At 40.3% G+C, this 20,088-nt stretch overlaps 1 protein-coding gene across 7 annotated transcripts in view; it reads left to right on the top strand.

Annotated features, from left to right (window-relative positions):
- The window catches only part of LOC122552723 (tetratricopeptide repeat protein 7A-like), a 421,938-nt gene that overhangs the window by 138,745 nt on the left and 263,105 nt on the right, over window positions 1-20,088 (top strand). For all 7 annotated transcript variants that reach the window (XR_006312460.1, XR_006312459.1, XM_043695624.1 and 4 more), the window contains one exon: window positions 14,365-14,469. Coding sequence is in view for 5 of the 7 variants with exons in the window: in XM_043695624.1 (XP_043551559.1) it covers window positions 14,365-14,469 (105 nt within the window). In the remaining 2 variants the exon portion in view is untranslated. The remainder of the gene's footprint in view (window positions 1-14,364; window positions 14,470-20,088) is intronic.

Here is a 20,088-nt window from a genome sequence, read left to right as displayed (position 1 = left end):
GGTTCGATTCCAGACTTGGGCAACTGTCTGTGTGGAGTTTACACATTCTCCCCGTGTCTGCATGGGTTTCCTCTAAGTGATCTGGTTTTCTCCTACACTCAAAAGATATGCAAGTTAAGTGAATTGGCCATGCTAAATTGCCCATGGTGCTCTGGGATGTGTAGGTTATGTGCATTAGTCAGAGGAAACGTAGAGTAATAGGTTGGGGGAGTGGTTCTGGGTGGGATATTCTTCGGAGGGTCGGTGTGGACTTGTTGGGCCGAAGGGCCTGTTTCCACACTGCATTGATTCTATGATTAATGCAACAGCATATGAAACAGGAATTACTGCTCCTGGAATTTGAAGAGATCACCTCCAACACGGCACGGTGGCACAGTGGTTAGCACTGCTGCTTCACAGCGCCAGAGACCCAGGTTCAATTCCCGCTTCAGGCGACTGACTGTGTGGAGTTTGCACGTTCTCCCCGTGTCTGCGTGGGTTTCCTCCGGGTGCTCCAGTTTCCTCCCACAGTCCAAAAATGTGCAGGTCAGGTGAATTGGCCATGCTAAATTGCCCGTAGTGTTAGGTAAGGGGTAAATGTAGGGGTATGGGTGGGTTGCACTTCGGCGGGTCGGTGTGGACTTGTTGGGCCGAAGGGCCTGTTTCCACACTGTAAGTAATCTAATCTAACTAATCTAATCTAATCTAACCTAAAATGCCTCAAAAAAGAAGCAGCTCTTAGAACCATGTACAAATGTGAATAAATGGGTGCTCCAGTACATAAGGAGTTGAAGAACTTCAAAATAAGTGGCAAGCAGCCTCAGAAAGAGTATGTGCAGTCACCCACAGCCTGAGATATTCCAGAATGACATTTCACTGTGCTGGGAGCAGCAGTTTTAAAAGAGAGAGGAGAGGGCAATCGATTATTGACCAGCTTTTAGGAATTGCTGTGTTACAAAGTCCTGATAGTATTTTTTAAAGTGTCACAAAGGGTTTTTATTTTCAGTTTGCAATAATCAATTTGATCAAATTTGGTAAGCTGTGGTTAATCGAAGAGTAGAATCAATGCCAAAAAGAAAGATGTTCATACAGGATACAACAAACAGATCATTACAGGAAGGAGTAGAAAGTGAATCTAAGAATCAAACAACAGATTGACTAGAATTTACAAAGAGACTTAAATAATAAAACTAAAGGCTCTGCATTTGAATATACATGGTATTTATAACAAAACAGATGAACTGAGAATGTAAACAGAAATGAGTATAAGTTTGATCTGTTAGCCATTACAGAGATGTGGATGGAGGATTGCATGAATTTGGACTTGAAACGTGAAGGAAACAGGCCATTTAGGAATGACAGAGAAATGGGAGAAAATGCAGGGGTGTTTTTATTAGTTAGTGATGGTGTAAGAACAACAGAGATGGATAACCTGAGTTCAGGGAACCAAGTTGTGGATACAGTTTGAGTAGAAATGAGAAGAAAGTGAGGACTGCAGATGCTGGAGATCAGAGTCATAAAGTGTGGCACTGGAAAAGCACAGCCGGTCAGGCAACGTCCGAGGAGCAGGAGAGTCGACGTTACGAGCATAAGCTGTTCATCAGGAATGTAGGGCGAGGTCCAATGGGGCTGAGAGATAAATGGGGGGGGCCCTGGTAGGAACGTAGCTGGGAATGCGATAGGTAGATGAAGGTCAGGGTGATGGTGATAGGTCGGGGTGGAGGCTGAAGTGGATCGGTGGGAAAGATGGACAGGTGGGATAGCTCAGGAGCATGGTGCCGAGTTGGAGGGTTGGATCTGGGTTAAGGTGGGAGGAGGGGCAATGAGGAAACCAATGAAATCAACATTGATCCTGTGTGGTTGGAGAGTCCCAAGGCAGAAGATAAAGTGTTCTTCCTCCAGGCGTTGGGAGACTAGAATCTGGCGGAGGAGGAGACCCAGGACATACGTGTTCTTGGCTGAGTAGGAGAGGGAGTTGAAGTGTTCAGCCAATGTGCATATGTCCCAGAGATGTTTTCTAAAACATTCCGCAAGTTGGCGTCCTATCTTCCCAAAATAGAGGAGGCCACTTTGGGAGCAATGGACACAATAGATGACGTGTGGAGGTACCAGAAAATCTCTGCTGGAAATGGAAGGATCCATTGGAGCCTTGCATGGAGGTGAGGGGTGGAGGTATGGGCGCAGTTTTACATCTCTTGTGACAGGGGAAGGTGCCGGGGTGGAGGCTGGATTGGTGAGGGGTATGTATCTAACAAGGGAGTCACGGAGTAGAAATGAAACATTATAAAGTCAAGAAGTCACTTGAGGCAGTGATGTATAGGACCCAAATGGTATCCACACAGTAGGGTGGACAACAAAATAAAAACATAAGAAGAGCTGTCAGAAATGCACAGTCCTAATTATAAGAGATTTTAATCTACTTATTGCGTACAAAAGTCAGATGGACAAAGGTCGTCTTGATGAGTTTGTAGAATGCTTACAATCACTAGAGAAGTGTTAATGAGTGAATTGTTGTAGCTTTGGGTTGGCAATTGTCCAGGTCCTGATGGGCCTCATCCTACACATTCTTGGATCTTAAAATAAATGGCTAGTGAGGTAATTGATGCAATGTTTTGAATTATTCAAAGTCCCTCCTCCCACCCGATTTGGGCAATATCCCATTGAATTGGAAGATAGCAAACATAACTCATTTATTCAAAAGGAAGACAGTCAAACAGCAAGAAACTGGAGATCAGTTTACTTAACGTCTGTCATGGGAAAACATTAGAAGCCAGTACTAAAGTTGTTATAGCAGGGCATATAAGGCAGAGATAACATAATCTTGTGAAAAGGAAATCATGTTTGATCAATTTATTGGAGTTATATGAGGGGGTTACACGTGCTGTGGATAAATGAGAACCAGGGAATTCCAAGGATTAAAGCTAAGGCCTCAATTTTTTTACAATTTATATACATGTCTTGGGCGAATGAATGTATTGTTACCAGGTTGGCTGATGACGCAAAGATTGATAGAAGATTAAGTTATGAAGAGGACACGAAGAGATTGCTTAGTTGAGTGAGTTGGCAAAGATGTGGCATGTGGAGTATAATGTGGAAAAATATGAAATTATTCATTTTGACAAGAAGAATAAAATAGCATAATATATACAGTGAGTGAATACAGAGTCCTGAGATGCAGAAGTAGCTGTGAGTCCTCTACATGAATCACAAAAAGTTTTGAGTTTAGATGCAGCAAATAATTAGGATTGTTAATAGTTTTTTTATCACAAAGGAAATTTTATCATGCAGGTTACTGAATACAGAGTAGGGAAGCTATGCAAGACACCGGTGAGACTATATCTGGAATACTGTACATAATATTAGTCTCCTCATTTGAGGAAGAATGTAAATGTGTTGGTGGCAGTTTAGAGAAGATTTACAGGACTAATTCTTGGAATGGGTGGATTGCCTCAGGAAAGGTTGGACAGGCTAGGCTTGTATCACACTGAACCAGATAGTGAACTCAGCCATTGCACAATGGAATACTAACAGTTTCATTTGGCTGGGGTGCGGAAGTACGGAAAAGGACATCCTCTTAACCCTTTCCAAGTGACTGAGGTCTGATTGGTCCAGCTGTTCCATGATTTTTTTCTAAAATTGGCTATGTGATGCATGCACAGTGTATGAACAGTTCATTGTCAATCTTGGACTAACCAGGTAGTGTATGCCCAATTGATTCCTTTAAGTATAATGGTCAGTCACTGACATCACTTCTCACAATCCCTTCAATCACTTCTCACAATCCCTTGAATCATTCTTTTACCTGCCAATGACTTTATTAAGACACCCCTTTTATAATGATTTATTCCTCGAGGCTTGCCTATTCCATAGCTGTCTACCAAGATAAGATGGCACCAGTAAAGCAAGTTGTGTCTGTTTAGAGCATGTAGTGTCACCTTCCAGTCATATCATCCCAGATGATACATCTAAAAAGATCAAAACAACTACATTACTGACTATAGACCCTAGTTTCAAAGTCTTCTACACTCAAAGGGATTTGGTCACAAAACCAAACCAATTTAAAACATAAATTCAGTTTTTGCTGTCTAATTTCAAAGGCCTGAGTTTACTTTAGCCTGAGCTATAAAGCAACAGAACAGCAAATCTTACTTTTGTCCTGTCAAATGACTTTGATCCCATTGAAACTGTTTACCAACTAACCACAATTATATAGAATATAATTTTAATTCTTTATTTGCTAAACCAAGTCAATATATAAATTATTGAAAAAGTTTAATCCTATAACGATGAGGGGAAGAAGGAAGCATTTTACACTAAAGAGATTGAGAGGGGAAGGGTGCACCTCAAGCTGTTGACAAGGGATAAGGAAAGGCGGCGTGAAACTGGAAGATTGAGGATTGGAAAGGAAAATATGCTAAATTGAAGGAGTTTAAAAGGCAAGGGAATGCATTAAACTGGAACAAACATTAGATATTGACTGTCAAATAAAGTGGGTAAATAACATCAACAGGATGGAGTTCAGCCAGGCCTGCATAACTCACCAGTATGTTGCCCAGTCTTGACATGAGGAACATTCACTTGAGCAAACAAATGGAAGTCTGCTTTTCGTAATTATTGAATTATATCCGAGCAGTACCTGATGCCTTCAGGAATGGAGAAAATTGGAAATAGTAGGTGACTTATATTTCCTTTCCTGACAAATTATTGTAGAGTGTTGCTGTTTTATTCGTAAGTGTCGAGAAACATTGGATCTTATTTCTTGCTAATTGCACAGTGATTCACTGTGGAAGTATAGAAGGTTGACTTTGTTTTGTAAATGATAGAAAGTGAAAAGCAAAATGCATTCTTGTGAGGAGGAATTCCTGCTGATTGTGCTAAACCTCTTAGATTTGGTCAGCCAGTAGAATAAATTATTAATCATTTCATGTCTGGATTATTTATTGAATACACCTAATTAACTCATTAAAGTTTATAATCTTTATTTGAAGAGTCAGAGGTAATTGTACCAATAAAGTGACGACAGATTTGCATATTAATTCTTTATATGAGTATTTTAATAATTGTGTGGCCATGACAATGTTTTTAAACACATTTGCCAAAATGACTAGCATAACTGTATTTTCCCCAGTGATCATTTGTCCAAAAATTATGTCTTCCTACTTTAATAAGCAGCCAAGGGACTGGACTGAAAATGTTCCCTGAATGTTGGCCTAATTCCTGTCTCAACTTGCTGTGAATTAATAATATTAGCTCTGTGGTAGCTTAAAGATGAATGTGGTTCTTGGATTTTGTCACATATTAAATTGTCCAGAGGTTTGCCTTCAAAAGTTGCGGTTGATTTGTTTTTGTGCAGAAGCAGTTGATAGCTAAATTTAGTAAATATTGGGGAGTTAAGCAAAGAGGCTTTTCATTATTTTGCATAATTGTTGACATACAAAGAGATGTTGCCTGATCTTAGAATTTCACAATTCAGAGCCTATCAACCTTGTGCCTCCACTCTGAAGTATCTGTCTATTCCCGTACACCTTTTCCCAAAACTGTTTATGTTTTTCTCTTTATATTTAATTTTTCTTCACTTTAAAAAAAACATTTGTCGTGGGCAATTCATGAAAACAAACCTTCCCACCCTGTCCCTGCGTTATTTTAATGATCACTATAAATATATAATATTGGTTGGTACTCAGTGGAGGGAAAGAGGGACCTGGTTCCAAAGCCTAGGTTTTCATAAGCCTTGATTTTTCTACCCTGGGTTATTTTGCTTACAGCATCAAAAGAACCATCACAAATGAGAAATAGTCATAGGTCTTGCCTATAGTATTGAATTTTGTTGATTTTCCTGCTGCCAATTAGGCTTTCATGAGCTTCTGTCGGTTGTCAAATTACCATTGAAAGGTTTTACCGTTAACTTCTTAGTAGGATTCCTATATTTAATGTGATTAGACAAGGAGGACAATACAGAGTCATAGAGGTGTACAGCACAGAAACAGACCCTTCTGTCCAACTCGTCCATGCCAATCAGATATCCTAAATAAATCTAGTCCCCTTTGGCCCATATCCCTCTAAACCTTCCTATTCATATATCCATCATATATATACCAGCCTCCACCACTTCCTCCATCCTCTGCTTGATTGGCACTGCCACTCAGAACCCTTTTAAATCTTACCCCTCTCAACTGAAACCTATGCTCTCTAGTTGTTGACTCCCCTACCTTGTCTATTTACCCTAACCTTGCCTTTCATGATTTTATAAACCTCTACAAGGTCACCCACCCCTCAGCCTCTGATGCTTCAGGGAACAGAGCTGCAACCTGTGATCGATGCCTTGATGTTTGCACATTGTTGCAATTGAGATTAATACACCTCACTTTGATAGCTAATGAAAGCATAGAATCATAAAAACATACAGAAAAGTCATTTAGCTAATTATACCTATGTCACTTTGAAAGAAATATCCAATTAGTTCTATTTCCCTATTCTTTATCTAGAGCTCTGAAAATTTCACTCCTTCAAGCATCTATCTAATTACATTTTGAAAGCTATTATGGTGTGGCTTTTTTTGGTTGTATGCATTTTTATGCTGTGTGCTCAATGTACCCTGAACATTTTAACAATGCTCCCCACTTGCCTGGATGAGTGCAGCTCTAATAATACACAAGAAGCTTGACACATCAAAAACAAAGCAGCCTGCTTGATTGGTGCAGTCTACACAAGCATCCACTCCCTCCACCACCAAGGCTCAGTAACAGCAGTGTGTACTATCTACAAGATGCACTAGAGAAATTTACCAAAGGTCTTTGGACAGCACCTCCCATACCCATGACCACTTTCATGTAGAAGAATGAGGGCAACAGACACATGGGAACATCACCATCTTCAAGTTCCCCTTCAAGTCACTCACCATCGTGACTTGGAAATACATCACTGTTCCTTCACTGTCATTGGATCGAAATCTTCGAACTCCCTCTGCAGTGGCACTGTGCATCTACCTACAGCACAAAGGCAGCAGTAGCTCAAGGAGGCCGCTCACCATTTCCCAAAGTTCCAGAGGAGTGTAGTTTGAGGAAAGGAAGATGAACCACTCGAATGAGCAGTTATTGAGGCAGTCCATGAAGGATTGGCTCTTGAGGGAGTTGCAAGGCATCTAATCAAACATAAAATTCCTTGTAACATTTTAATAATGTTTGGTGGCTTACACCACTACCAATGTCTTTTGGAGAGTTGGGAAGGAATTGCTAGGAAATTTGTGAAACTTTTCTTGATTGCTATTTGTTGTACTATATATTGTGGTCTGTTCAACCATCATTTGTCTATTACCTACATTTGTTTCATGTTAAGTCTGAAATTTAGAATATAAATCATTCATATTTATGTACAGTATAAACCTTTTATTGTCAAAAGTCTTTGCAATTTGTATGAATAACTTCTATTTGTAATAATCTAGTTATTCACTATTGATGAAAGGAACCTAGCTGAACTGTTTCCAATACTACACCAGACATATTCTAAACCAATTAATGATCATATTCACCACTCTGTGGTTGAATTTAAAATTTGTTGTCACCATTAGAGAACTGGGGCTAGAAGGGAATGAGTGCACCCATCTAACCTCAGAGATACATTATTAAATCTGCTTCCAGTACATGCTCAGGCAGCACATTGCAAACCATAACTCATTGTGGAATTTGTTTTTCTTTCCTTTTTTCACTTTTTGCCACTTGTGTTAAATCTGTGTTTTTCTGGATCATTGAATTATAAAAATTAGCTGCAAATTTGGTGAATTATGCCAGAACTTGCTGTTTGACACTCAGAGCAGTCTTTTTTTGGTCCTGGATGTATTTGGAACAGTGATGTATTTCCAAGTCACGATGGTGAGTGACTTGAAGGAGAACTTGTAGATGGTGGTGTTCCCATGTAGCCTTTTGTCTGACAACCTGTAAGTTCCAGATCTTTATTTAACTGTCCATATTCCTGTATGGAATATTGTTCTGCATTTTTTGAATGTTTTTAAATCCACTTTCCTGCCTTTTCCCCATACTCCTTCATTCCCTTACTGATGAAAATTCTGTCCCTTTCAGCCAGGAATATAATTAATAATTCAGCCTCAGCGGCCCTCTGCAGTAAAGAATTCTGCAGACTCACTAGTCTGTGGAAAAAGCAATTCTTTTTCACCTCAGTCTTAAATGGGTGACACCTTATTCTGAGATTATGCCCTGTGGTCCTCGACTCTCCAACAGTGGAAACAACATTTCTGCATCTACCCTGTCAAGTCATCTAAGAATCCTGCACATTTCAATAAGATCACTTGTCATTCTTCTAAACTCTAATGTGTACAGACCTAACCTACTCAACCTTTTCTCATAATATAATTGCTCATTACCCAGGTTAAGCCTGTGTTGTCTCCAGTGTCAGTGTAGCTCAGATAAATGGCCCAACACTGTCTTCCAGCTGTGGTCTGACTACGGCTTTGCATATGTTTTAAATGAGACCACGCTATTTTTGTACCCCATTCCCTTTGAAATAAGGGTCAGTATTCCATTGCCCTTCGATTACTTGCTGAATTTGGATACTCCTGGATGAAGACTCCCAAATTCCTCTGTTCTATAGCTTCCTACAGTTTGTCTCCAATTAAATAATATTCAGCTTCTCTATTCTTCCTATCAAAGTACATAACCTTCCATTTTCCCGCATTACATTCCATCTACAAGTTTTGGTCCAATTGTTTAACCTGTCTATATCCCTCCGTGGTCTTTTTGTATCATCCTCCTACTTGCCTTCTTCCACCCTCATTTTTGTGTCATCTGTAAACTTGTCAATAATACATTTTACTTTTCTCATCCGAATCAGTAATATATATTGAAAATAAGTGTGGTCCCAGCACTTCACTGATTACAGGTTATCATCCTGAAAATGCCCCCTTTGTCCCATCTCTGTCTTTAATGGTTCACTACTTCCAACACCATGCACCCTATCCTATTAAGTACCCTAATGTATGGTACCTTATCACTAGCTTGCTGAAAATTCAAATACATTACCTTCACTGCTTCCCCTTTATCTATTCTGCTTGTTCCATCAAGGAACTTTGATAAATTTAACAAGCTTGGTTTTCACTTCGTGAAGTTATGCTGACTGTTTGATCATGTTATATATTTCTAAATGCTGTGCTGTTAGATCTTTTATAATAAACTCTTAACATTTTCCCAATAATATTCATTAATCTAATTGACCTATAGTTGCCTGTTTCTGTTTCCTTCTCTTTTTAAATAAATGTGTTACATTGATCTTTTTCCAATTATCTGGAACTTCTCTAGAATTTCCTGGAACTTTTCCAGTGCATTCACTATCTCTGTAGCTATTAACTTTAACATCCTAGGATGCATCCCATCAGGTCCCAGGGATTTCAGTCTTTAGCCCCTTTACTTTCTGCAGCACTTTTTCTCTAGTTATATATGTAGTGTTTATTTCTTCTCCTCCTTTGTCATTTATTTATTTAATAATTTTACAATTCTATTAGTGTGTTTCACTAGAAAAACTGGTACAAGCATTTATTAAACTCCCCTGCCATTTCCTCGTTCCCCATTATTATTTTCTCTACCATGTTCTCTAAGAAGCCTATGTCTACTTTGACCTCTCGCTTCCTTATATATTTAAAGAAGCTCTGGCTGTCTGTCTTGATCTTACTTTTAAAGATTGCCCTCAAAGATTATCTTCTCTTTATTACTTTTTGGTTGTCTTTTGTTTGTGTTTTTTAAACTTTTCCAATCCTTTGGCTTACCACTAATATTTGCTAGATTGTATGTTTTTTCCTTTCAATTTAATACTGCTCTAAATTTCCCTGGTTAGCCATGGCTGGTTTATTCCATTTGTAGAATTCTTCTTCCTTACTGTGACATATCCTTACTTTGAACCCATAACATATTTTCTTAAATATCTGCCATTGTTTCTCAACCAGACAAGCAGGTGGCTGGAAGAACACAGCAAGCCAGGCAGCATCAGGAGATGGAGAAGCCAACGTTTTGGGTGTAACCCTTCTTCAGCCTTCAACCCTTCAACAGTCTTTGCTGCTAAACTCCTTTCCTGGTTCAATCCAGCTAGCTGTATCCAGATTCCCTTGTAATTATACTTCTTTAAGCTTCCACACACTCATCATCATGAAAATCTAAATGTCCCATGGAATGCCATAAAGCAACATTTGTCAGTGAACCACAGAAGGACATATTATAAAAACTTGTTGAAAAATATAAATTTTTGAGCACATCTTGAAGGGTGGAAAGAGAGGAAGAGAAGCAGAGAGATTTTGGAAGGGAATTCCAGAGCTTATGACCTTGACGGCAGAAGACACAGTTGACATTGGTAGAGCAAATAAAATTAAGGGTGCTTGAGACTCTTCACTGGTTGGAGAAAAACCGAGCACAAAGGAAGTGTGTGTTGGAAGACAGTCATCTCAGTTCCAAGACATCACTACAGTTTACTATTGCTATTAATCCAGAAACTCAGCTATGTTCAGAAGACCTGGGTTTGAATCTCGCCATGGTAGATGGTTGAATTTGAATTCAAGAATGACTGGTAATGACCATGAAACCATTGTCAGAAAAGCCCATCTGGCTCACTAATGTGCTTCAGGGAAGGAAATGTTCCAACCTCACTTGGTATAGCCTACCTGTGACTCCAGACCAACAGTAATGTGATTGACTCTCAACTGCCTTCTGAAATGGTCTAGCAAGTCATTTAGTTCAAAGGCAACTAGGTACGGGCTATAAATGCTGGCCAGTCAGTGACAGCCATGTCTCACGAGTGAATTAAAGAAAGTTTTTGCTGAGGGCAGTGTCTTAGACCCAACCATATACAGCTGGTGCATCAATGACCTTCCTTCTAGCGTCAGATCATCAGTGGGGATGTTTACTGGTGATTGGATAATATTCAGCATCATTTGCAACTTCTCAGATGCTGAAGCAGCTTGAGTTCAAGTGCAGTAAGACTTAGATAACATTTCCAACTTGGACTGATAGAGGCACATAACATTCATGCCACACAAATGCAATGGCCATCTCAAATGACCCTAACCATTGTCATTTGATGTTCTGTTGCATTACCATCACTGAATCCCCACTGACAGCATTTCTGGTGTAACCATCAATCAGAAACTGAACTAGAGGTTATCGTCAAGAAATTCTGTGACGAGTGACAATCTCCTGTCTCTGAAAAGCCGATCTTACTCGCCAAAGCCAGTGCTCTGATAGAATAGTCTCTATATTCCTGGAATGTTGCAGCTCCAAAATCAATTGGAAAGCTCAACACCATTCAGGAAAAATTGGGACCCTAACCACAACCTCGCACATTCACTCCCTTCATCACCCATGCACATTGGTGGCAGTGAGTGGTATCTACAAGATGCATTGCAGAAATTTGCAAAGCTTCCTTAGACCACACCTTCCAAACCCATGATTGCAGCAGATAAATGGAGCACTGCCATTTGCAAGGTTTCCATTCACCATCCTGACTTGGAAATACATTGCAGTTCCTTCAAAATCCTGCAATTCCCTCTGAAACATATTGTGGGGCAGTTACCCACGCCAAATAGATTGCAATGGTTCAGGAAAGAAGCTCACCATCACCTCCACCTTGGGGGCAAGTAGATACAGAGAATCAATGCCAGCAGAGCAAGCAATGCCCGTGTCCCATGAATGATTGAATGAATGAATAAATAAGAGAAGCCACAGTTTATGGCAGCTGCTGTAGATTGAAGATTGTGTCAGTCTGTAATTATTTCAAAGATGCGCAGGTTAGGTGGATTGGCCATGCTGGATTGCCCATAGTGTCCAGAGATGTGCAGGCTGGGTTGATTAGCCATGAGAAATGCAGGGTTACAGGGATATGGTAAGGGGGTGGGCCTGGGTATGATGTTCTTCGGAGAGTCAGTGTGGCCTCAATAGGCTAAATGACCTGCTTCTGCACTGTAAAGATTTTATGTTTGTATGATTCTATGATTTCATCATTTAACCTGAACTGGATAGCAGGGCTAACTTTTCATATTTGTTTAATTCTGCATCAGTCAATTGGCCCCAATTGAGAGAAGAATCTCTGGTACAAATGACTGTTTACATTTTAAATGTCACCATGATCTCATTTATAAAAGTCAAACCATTTTAATGAATTATAATTAAACACTAGCAGTCTATCATTTTCTGCCTGTCACTTTTGTCTAAGATTTGGAATATATTCATTTGAATGGTAAGTGCTTTGTTGATGATGTTGCTTGTGAACCTGCCTGGGAACACTCAGTTCTAATCGTCAGAGCATCAATAACTCTGTGGTTAAAGTGAAGTGTGCTGGGTAAATCATGGCAATTTATGCATGTTTATTTCAACTGACAGACTGTGGTGGCTCCTAGTTTGCTGATCAGGTGATGTCTTCAGCAATTTCTATGCAAGCAAATAGCCCAAAGCAGTTGATGGAAGAAAACAGATCCCAAATTGCTGTAATGGCTGTCCTAATTCCTTCTGTAACTTTGACAAGCGATGAGTGCATTTCTGAAGAACCTGTGTAAACAGGTTTTTATTTCAGTTCACACTGAAATTGTCCTAGGAGATTGAAGAGTAAAACATCAGGGTATTAATGATTCCTTTTGGTTTTCAAAGGATACCCTTGGTGATACCATCTCAACATAGCACTTGAATTTAAAGCAAACCAGAGTAAGGAAGGGCACCCTGATGACTTGGTGGTAAATCAAGTAACATTGGGTGTGACTTTGCTAATTTCACTGTAGGTAGGACAGGATGTTAAAGTTAATTTCACTAACACATCATTAGCGAAACAAAAACAATCTAGGGCTCTATTTCCTGTTTGACACATCATTGCTTCTTTCTGGAATTTTTATGGACATCATATGAGGATGGTTGTGATATTCCCCAGACTCCCTGCCCCGATACATAATTGAATGGTGCCCCGATGCTAATTACTTATGCCTGTATATATTGAGTGGTCATTTGAGTGAGGTATGCCAAGGTTCTGCTTTTGCTTGTGAAATATCATCCTCCATGAGTGGCCTCTACCTTAGTGGCCTTGCCTTTTAAGAGAGGAAAGATAGAAGAGAAACCTAGTCAGACAGAATGAGTGATACTGACTAAAGAATGGCTATCCTGTCTCTTTCCTTTTCTGGCTCAACATTGGTTTTATACCAAATGTTTTACTCAGGAAATGTGTATTGGAACGAGGTGTATCTTGTTGACCAAAAATCCTTGATTGGGGTTGTGAACCTGGGTCAATCAGGAAGCCCTGGCTGACCAAAATAAGTCGGGTAATTTATAATCTCCTCCATTCAGGGATTGAGTCCGAGCCGGCTGGCCACAGCTAAGTGTATTATGGACGTGTAAATAAAGAGTGAATTGGTGATGGGTTACCAGTCTCTGTGTAGCTTTTTCAAAATGGTTCAGTTGTAAATGCAAAATGTCAATGAGAAATATAAACATTTTTTTCAGATGGTTATTAATGTCAGGTTTTACATGCTGCATTTTAATTATGTCATACAGTTATGAAGTTTGTAACATAGTCATCTGTTGACCTTTGCCTCTAATTTAGGGTAAATTGAAAGGGACCATGTGACCTTTAACATCTCCCTAACAACAGGCCAGTAGGATGTGGCTGTTGAAAGAGTTTAGGTTGGGTGGGCACACTTTGAAGACTAGCAGTCTAACCAATGAAAATACAGATTGCTGCCATTGTCTCAAAGTTCCAAGATGTTGAGAATGTTGAGTTATAAAACATTATGCTTTAAATGCCATTTACTTGCAAGATAAGAGAACATTCACAAGGATAGCTGATTGGCACTTCTATACAAGGCCCGAATGACTCATGTTGCCATGGAAATGTGTTTTGGGAGAGGAAGGATTCCAGGGGTATTCCTAAGGGCTGGAAGATTTGCCTAACTTGCAGTGGAGAAAGAGAAAATTGCCATGAAAATCCCTCACTGTGGAAATAGTAGTTGCTTAAAAGTTTCAGGCTAGAAAAAGAAAAGATCAAGAGTAAAGGTTCAGGATTTTAGAATTATTTTGGAATAGTTCTGAGCAATCTGAATAATTAAGGAACAGTGTCAAGCATACCTGGGTAATGGGTTTGTTTGTTGCGTTAAAAGCAAACTGGAAAGTTCTTTAGTTTAAAATATACATTGTCTGCAAATTTTTATTCGGTTATGCTTTTAATTTGTTTAAAAGGTGAAATCTTGTGTTATCCTTTCAGCTATTAATTGGAAATTCAAATTTCTTTTTAAAACTTCACAGTTTCTTTGGACATCATTGTATCTATCTCTAAATCGTGTGAAACTCTATTATTTTGAAAGTAAAATGTGTTCTCGAATAAGAAGTAATTTTGAATCATCATTTTAATTTTCAGTCAACTAGGGCCGTGTCCGCTCTTAGAGAATGTGCAAATCTCCAACCCAGTGATCCAAGTATACCACTCATGGCTGCCAAGGTCTGCATTGCACCTTTACACTGGGTAAGTGCACATAATTGTTTATATATTTCATTTCGGTAGCTAGGAGCAGAAGTTAGCGTACATTTTGCATACAGCATCCCTGTTCTGTGATACATTGTTGTAAGCAACTGCACGCTTCTATGACCAGAATGAAAGGTTTTGACATATGAGGGACATTTGAGGACTCTGGGACTCAACGGAATTTAGAAGGATTGGGAGGAGGGCGGGGGGGGGGTGACTGGGGTGTGGGTGGGGCGGTATCTAATTGAAACTTACGGAATGAGTGGAGGTTGGAAGATGTTCCCATAGGCACGAGAGACTAGGACCCGAAGGCACAGTCTCAGAGTAAAGGGAAGACTTTTTAGAATGGAGATAAGGAGAAACATCTTCAGCCAGAGAGTGGTGAATCTGTGGAATTCATTGCCACAGAGTGCTGTGGAGACCTGATCATTGAGTACATTTAAAACAGAAATGGATAGGTTCTTGATTGTCAAGGGGATCAAGGGTTACAGGGAGAAAAAGGGAGAATGGGGTTGAAAGAAAATCTCATCAGTCGTGACTGAATGACGGAGCAGAATGAAATGGCCTAATTTCTGCTCCTCAGCCTTATGGTCTAGATAGGGCATCATTGTTGAGCAGCTGCAGTAGATCATTGCTACAGTATCACAAATCTTCTCTGAGGGAAATTCGCTATGTGGTGACTTTCTCTGAGCTAAGCCATAAGAAATCCACTAATAGCTATTAACACAGTAAATGTTGTTGTTTGCGCATTCTGTTGCTTCCCTCTTCACACTTTGCTGTTAAACAATACATCTACCTGAATATCATGAGGGACATCATCTACTTATAGCTTCCAAAATTGACTTCCTGATCATCGCTTCATTATTTTTTGATAATTGGGGAATTTTACCTTAATTTTCTTGTGAATGTTATTGCAGTTATTTACCTCTTCTAATCCACCCTCCACCTTCCTGCTAATTAAAAGATGATGAATATCTGTGACAGTACCAGTGATGCACACCCTTTTGGGTTCGGCATTCTTAGCTGCCACATGTTTTGATAATTATGATATGGATCATGAACTGTTTCAGGTATGACAGAGTTCTTGTTTCATTGGCATGTTGTCCACAGGAGGATAGGGAAGAAACATGAAAGCATTGAGGTGTTGTCATGAATCTTGTACACTAAGAGGAATAGAGCTCATGGAATGAAGGAGAAATGGGAAGGAACAGCAAAAATCAACAGAAGTTGTTGTTGAGTTGAGGTATTTGATTGGAATGCATGTAAATTACCACCATGTTGCACAGATTTTTGCTTTTATTAAAAAAAACTTATCTGGTTATTTCAGTTTTTATCAAGCTCCCTTACTTCTCATTTTTATGGGCTGTAGCCAGTAAGCAGATTAGCTGCAAGTACTAAAGGAGAAAAATCAACCACATGATTTTTGACAACTGGCAAATTGCCATTTTCCCTCAGACTGCAGTGGATTGTGAGGCTCTCAGCTAAATATGTAGTCAGCATTTCATCTATTTTAATCATTTATAGTACAGACAGACTTAAATGGGCATATCAGCAATGCTGCAGAGGTGGTAGCTGGAGTCGGGAAAGTTAATTATTACTGACAGGATCTGCATTGGCCTCTATAGCCTCTAATAAAGTTTCTGTGGTATAATCAAACTGCACTCACAGTTGAGAACCTTCTCCCAAAATTTTCAAGGAGAATTATTACTTTTGTATTCTTTGTCAACTCTTTCAAATGTGCAATCTTGTTAAAGGGTTGAGGGGCTAGAGACTGGATAATTACTATTTGGGATCAATTCTCATTGTGATATTTGGTAACAGGGGGTAAAAGAGTCATTTTGTAAATCTGTTTCAAAAGTAATTAGTTGTTACCATAACAACCCTTAGTACAGAACCTTTTTTTTAAGTTTACAGATTAGAGATGGTATGCTCATGGATTATTTCTTCTTGACCAGATTCATTCTGCTTCTGCTACACCCGACCTAACTGCATCATTCCTGCTTCATGCTAGGCACCATTTTGTGTCTGGAAAAGCAGATTCACCACCTGTTCCCAGCTCCATTCTGATAACTTACCTGCCCCAAATATGAAAAAAAAGGCATGTTGATCTTTTCTGTTTTCTTTTGGAAGAGGTGCCCCACTTGCAGTTGCTGTAATTCTCTGTGCAAGCCTCCCTGAGATTCTGCACTTGTGTAGTGTATGCGTGTGTGGTCACAATTTAAGCATAGAATTCAGTAGGGTTGATCCTTCATTGTCTGGGTTGCAATTATAATGTCAACAGCATTTCATCTTTTTCAAGTTTTATCATTTCTTGAGAACAGCGAATCATACTGAGGTATGGGGCAGGAAATTCTTGAGGGATATAGGACCCAGATGGTAGGATTAAATGGGCACCTTGAAGAAGAGTGGAGGAGCTGGTTTCCTGAAACAGCTCCCAGTCCGTCACATCCAATTTCTATTGAGAACCGCAGGCAGGCTTCTAATGCTGTTCATCCAATCACATGACCACCAGCTTTGGCGTGTTGACAGCCTCACCAAGAAAGAGGGGGCTGCTAAGGCAGATAGGAGGTAGGGAGGGGTCTCCACATGGAAGCATTCTCAGACAAATTTAATTCATAAATTTGGAGGAATCACACAGTCAGGCCCCAAGCATCAGAGGGGAAGCTCCTTGTCAATAATATTCGGTCTGCTGGTAAGCTGCTGGCTGCTCCCATTTATCTCCACTGGCCTTCCGATCATTTTAAATGGTGTTCGGGTGAGAAGGCACTCTGTAGCAGGCCTGCTTAGTATGGAGTCATATAGTCATACAGACCTTCAATCCAACTAGTCCACGCTGACCATGTTCCCAAACTAAACTAGTCCCACTTGCCTGTATTTGGTCCATATCTCTCCAAACTTTCCTATTCATGTGCTTATCCAAATGTCTTTTAACTGCTGTAATTGTACCTGCATCCATCACTTCCTTGGCAGTTCATTCCAAACATGAACCACTCTCTGAATAAGAAATGTTGCTGCTCATGTCCTTTTTAAAAACTTTCTCCCCTCATCTTTATATGCCACCTAGTTTTGAACGCCTCACCCTAGGGAGAAGACATTGCTCATTATCTTATCCATGCCCCTCATGATTTTAGAAACCCATATAAGGTCAACCCTCAATTTCCTAAGCTCTAGTGAAAAAGGTCGCAGCCTACCCAGATTCTTCTTATAACTCAAACCCATCAGTCTCGGCAACGTCCTGGTAAATCTTTTCTGGACCCTTTCCAACTTAAAAATATCCTTCTTATAGTAGGGCGACCAGAACTGCACACAGTGCAAACAGCTGATCCCCATCCCAGCCGCTTTTTTGGGAAATGTCCCCAGCAACCATGCAGTCCCAATTTTGCAGCTTTTCTCTTTTCCAAGCGCACCATCATAGTCTGTGGTTCTGTGTAGTTAGTAAGGCATTAAATTAAGAAGCAGATCCTCAAAGGTCGTTAGCTCTGCTACTGTGCTGGTGGTATTCACCCTTAAAGAATGGGATTGTCAGATCTATGATTGTAATAATATGCTGATATCCTCTTTTGGTTTTTGGTAAAGATTCAACATAATCCACTAACACTTAACTCAATGGTTCTTCTAAAACTAGGCTGGTTTGATTACATGCTGAAATTCTCCTACTATCTGACATGTGACTTCAGTACACCTTTACAAAGTCTTGCCCATGTAAAATATCTGTTTCTCCATTCCTGCTTTTTCTGTATTCCTGTGTGCCCTGACATAAGATCTGCTTGTGCTATCCATAATATCTTCTTACGATATCTGGATGTTACCAGTATTTGATGAACAACCCTCCATCTTCATCCACAGGTATATGAGGGTGTCCCCACTTCCTCATCAGTGCTCCATATCTAATAAAATAACTCTCTAGATACACACTCTTCAGTTTCCACTTTGATGTGAGCTGTTTGTGCTAACTTACTAAAATCTGGACCTACTTCCTCAACTTCAATTAATGAAGACATGCCAAATGCTACCTGTGAATTATCTTCATTTCCAAATAGAGTTTCAGCTGCTTTAACACCTGCTTATGATATTACTGTGATCTTTGGTATTGGACTTTGTTTAGCCATTACTATGCACGATTGAACAATACCCAGAACTTGTTCCTGCACTTGTTCCATACCCTAAGCCTCAACTGGACTTGCCATGATTTAGGTGAAGCCATGACTTTCAGTCCTATAAAATCATTCCATAGAAGTAAGTCAATGAGATGATAATGACGTGAGACCGTCAGCCCTTGATATCCAGGCTGCATTCGACAAGTGTATCATCAAAGAGCCCTCGCAAAACTGGAATCAATGAGTGATAGAGCAAACTCTCTCTTGGTTGGAGTCATTCCTGCCACATAGGAAGATGGTTGTGCCTGCTGGAAGTCAGTCATGTTAGCTCCAGGACAAGAGCAAGTAACTGCAGAGGCTAGAATCTGTACTGAAAACAGAAAGTATTAAAGATAACAGCAAGTCAGACAGCATCTATCGGGGGGTGAGCAAGCTAACGTTTAGAGTCAAATGACTCTTCATTAGAGCTGAAGTGAAGTGTGGAGGGGTTAGCATTTGGGAGGGAGGGGGTTGGAGTACTGGGGGGCAAAAGGATGTTGATAGTTCAGATGAAGTGATCGGAATATGAGAATGGCAGAACAATGGTGTGTCTAACTGACACACTGGAAAGAACAGGCAGTCCCACTATGGTGAGGGGAGGGGATAGAGGGCGACAGAATGTGATGAGTAAAATTAAAGGAAAGCGAAGTATTGGGTTCACAGTTTGAAGGTGTTGAACTAAATATTGAGCTCAGAAGGTTGGAAAATGCCAAGTTTGAAGATGAGATGTTGCTCCTTCAGTTTACGCTGTGATTTGCTGGAGCATGCAGCATGCCAGGGACAGACAGTGGGCATGCAAGCAGGATGCTATGTTAAAATAACCAGCAATGGGAAGGTCGAGGTCATTCTTGAGCACATGCTTGAGCCAAGCAGTCACCCAGTCTGCATTTGGTTTCTGAGTGCAGCGAACACAATACACAATATTGGAGGAGGTCCAGGTGAAATGCTGCTTCACCTGGACAGACTGTTTTGGCCCTTAGATGGTGAGCAGGGAGGGGATGAAGTGCAGGTATTGCACCTCCTGCAGTTACTTGATAGGTGCCGTGGGAGGGTGGGGTGGTTTTGGTGGTCAAGGAATGAACTCTGGTGTCCCAGAAGCGAAATGCAGACGGGGCAAGTGGGTTTGGTGGAAGATGTGTTTGGTGGTGGCGTTCTGCTGGAGTTGTCTGAAAGGGTGGATAATGATCTCTGGATATGGAGTGAAAGGTGAGAACAAGGGGGACCTGATTATGCTGTTGTCAGTGAGGGGAATGGGCAAGGGCAGAAGCACGGGTGATAGGTCAGACGCAATTGAGGGCCCTGTCAACTACAGGGAAATGATGGTCAAAGTAAAAGGAAGCCATGTCAGCAGCGTTGTTTTGGAAGATGGCATCATCTGAACAGATATGACGTAAGCAAAGGAACTGGGAGAATGAGATGGAATCCTTGCAGGATGTGGGATGTGACGAGCTGTAGTGAGAGTAGCTATGGGAGTCCATGGCTT

The sequence above is a fragment of the Chiloscyllium plagiosum genome, chromosome 9 (genome assembly GCF_004010195.1).
Source record: "Chiloscyllium plagiosum isolate BGI_BamShark_2017 chromosome 9, ASM401019v2, whole genome shotgun sequence".
NCBI lineage: Eukaryota > Metazoa > Chordata > Chondrichthyes > Orectolobiformes > Hemiscylliidae > Chiloscyllium > Chiloscyllium plagiosum.
Note: the sequence above shows the minus strand (reverse complement) of the source record. Positions and strands in the feature narration are given on the sequence as shown.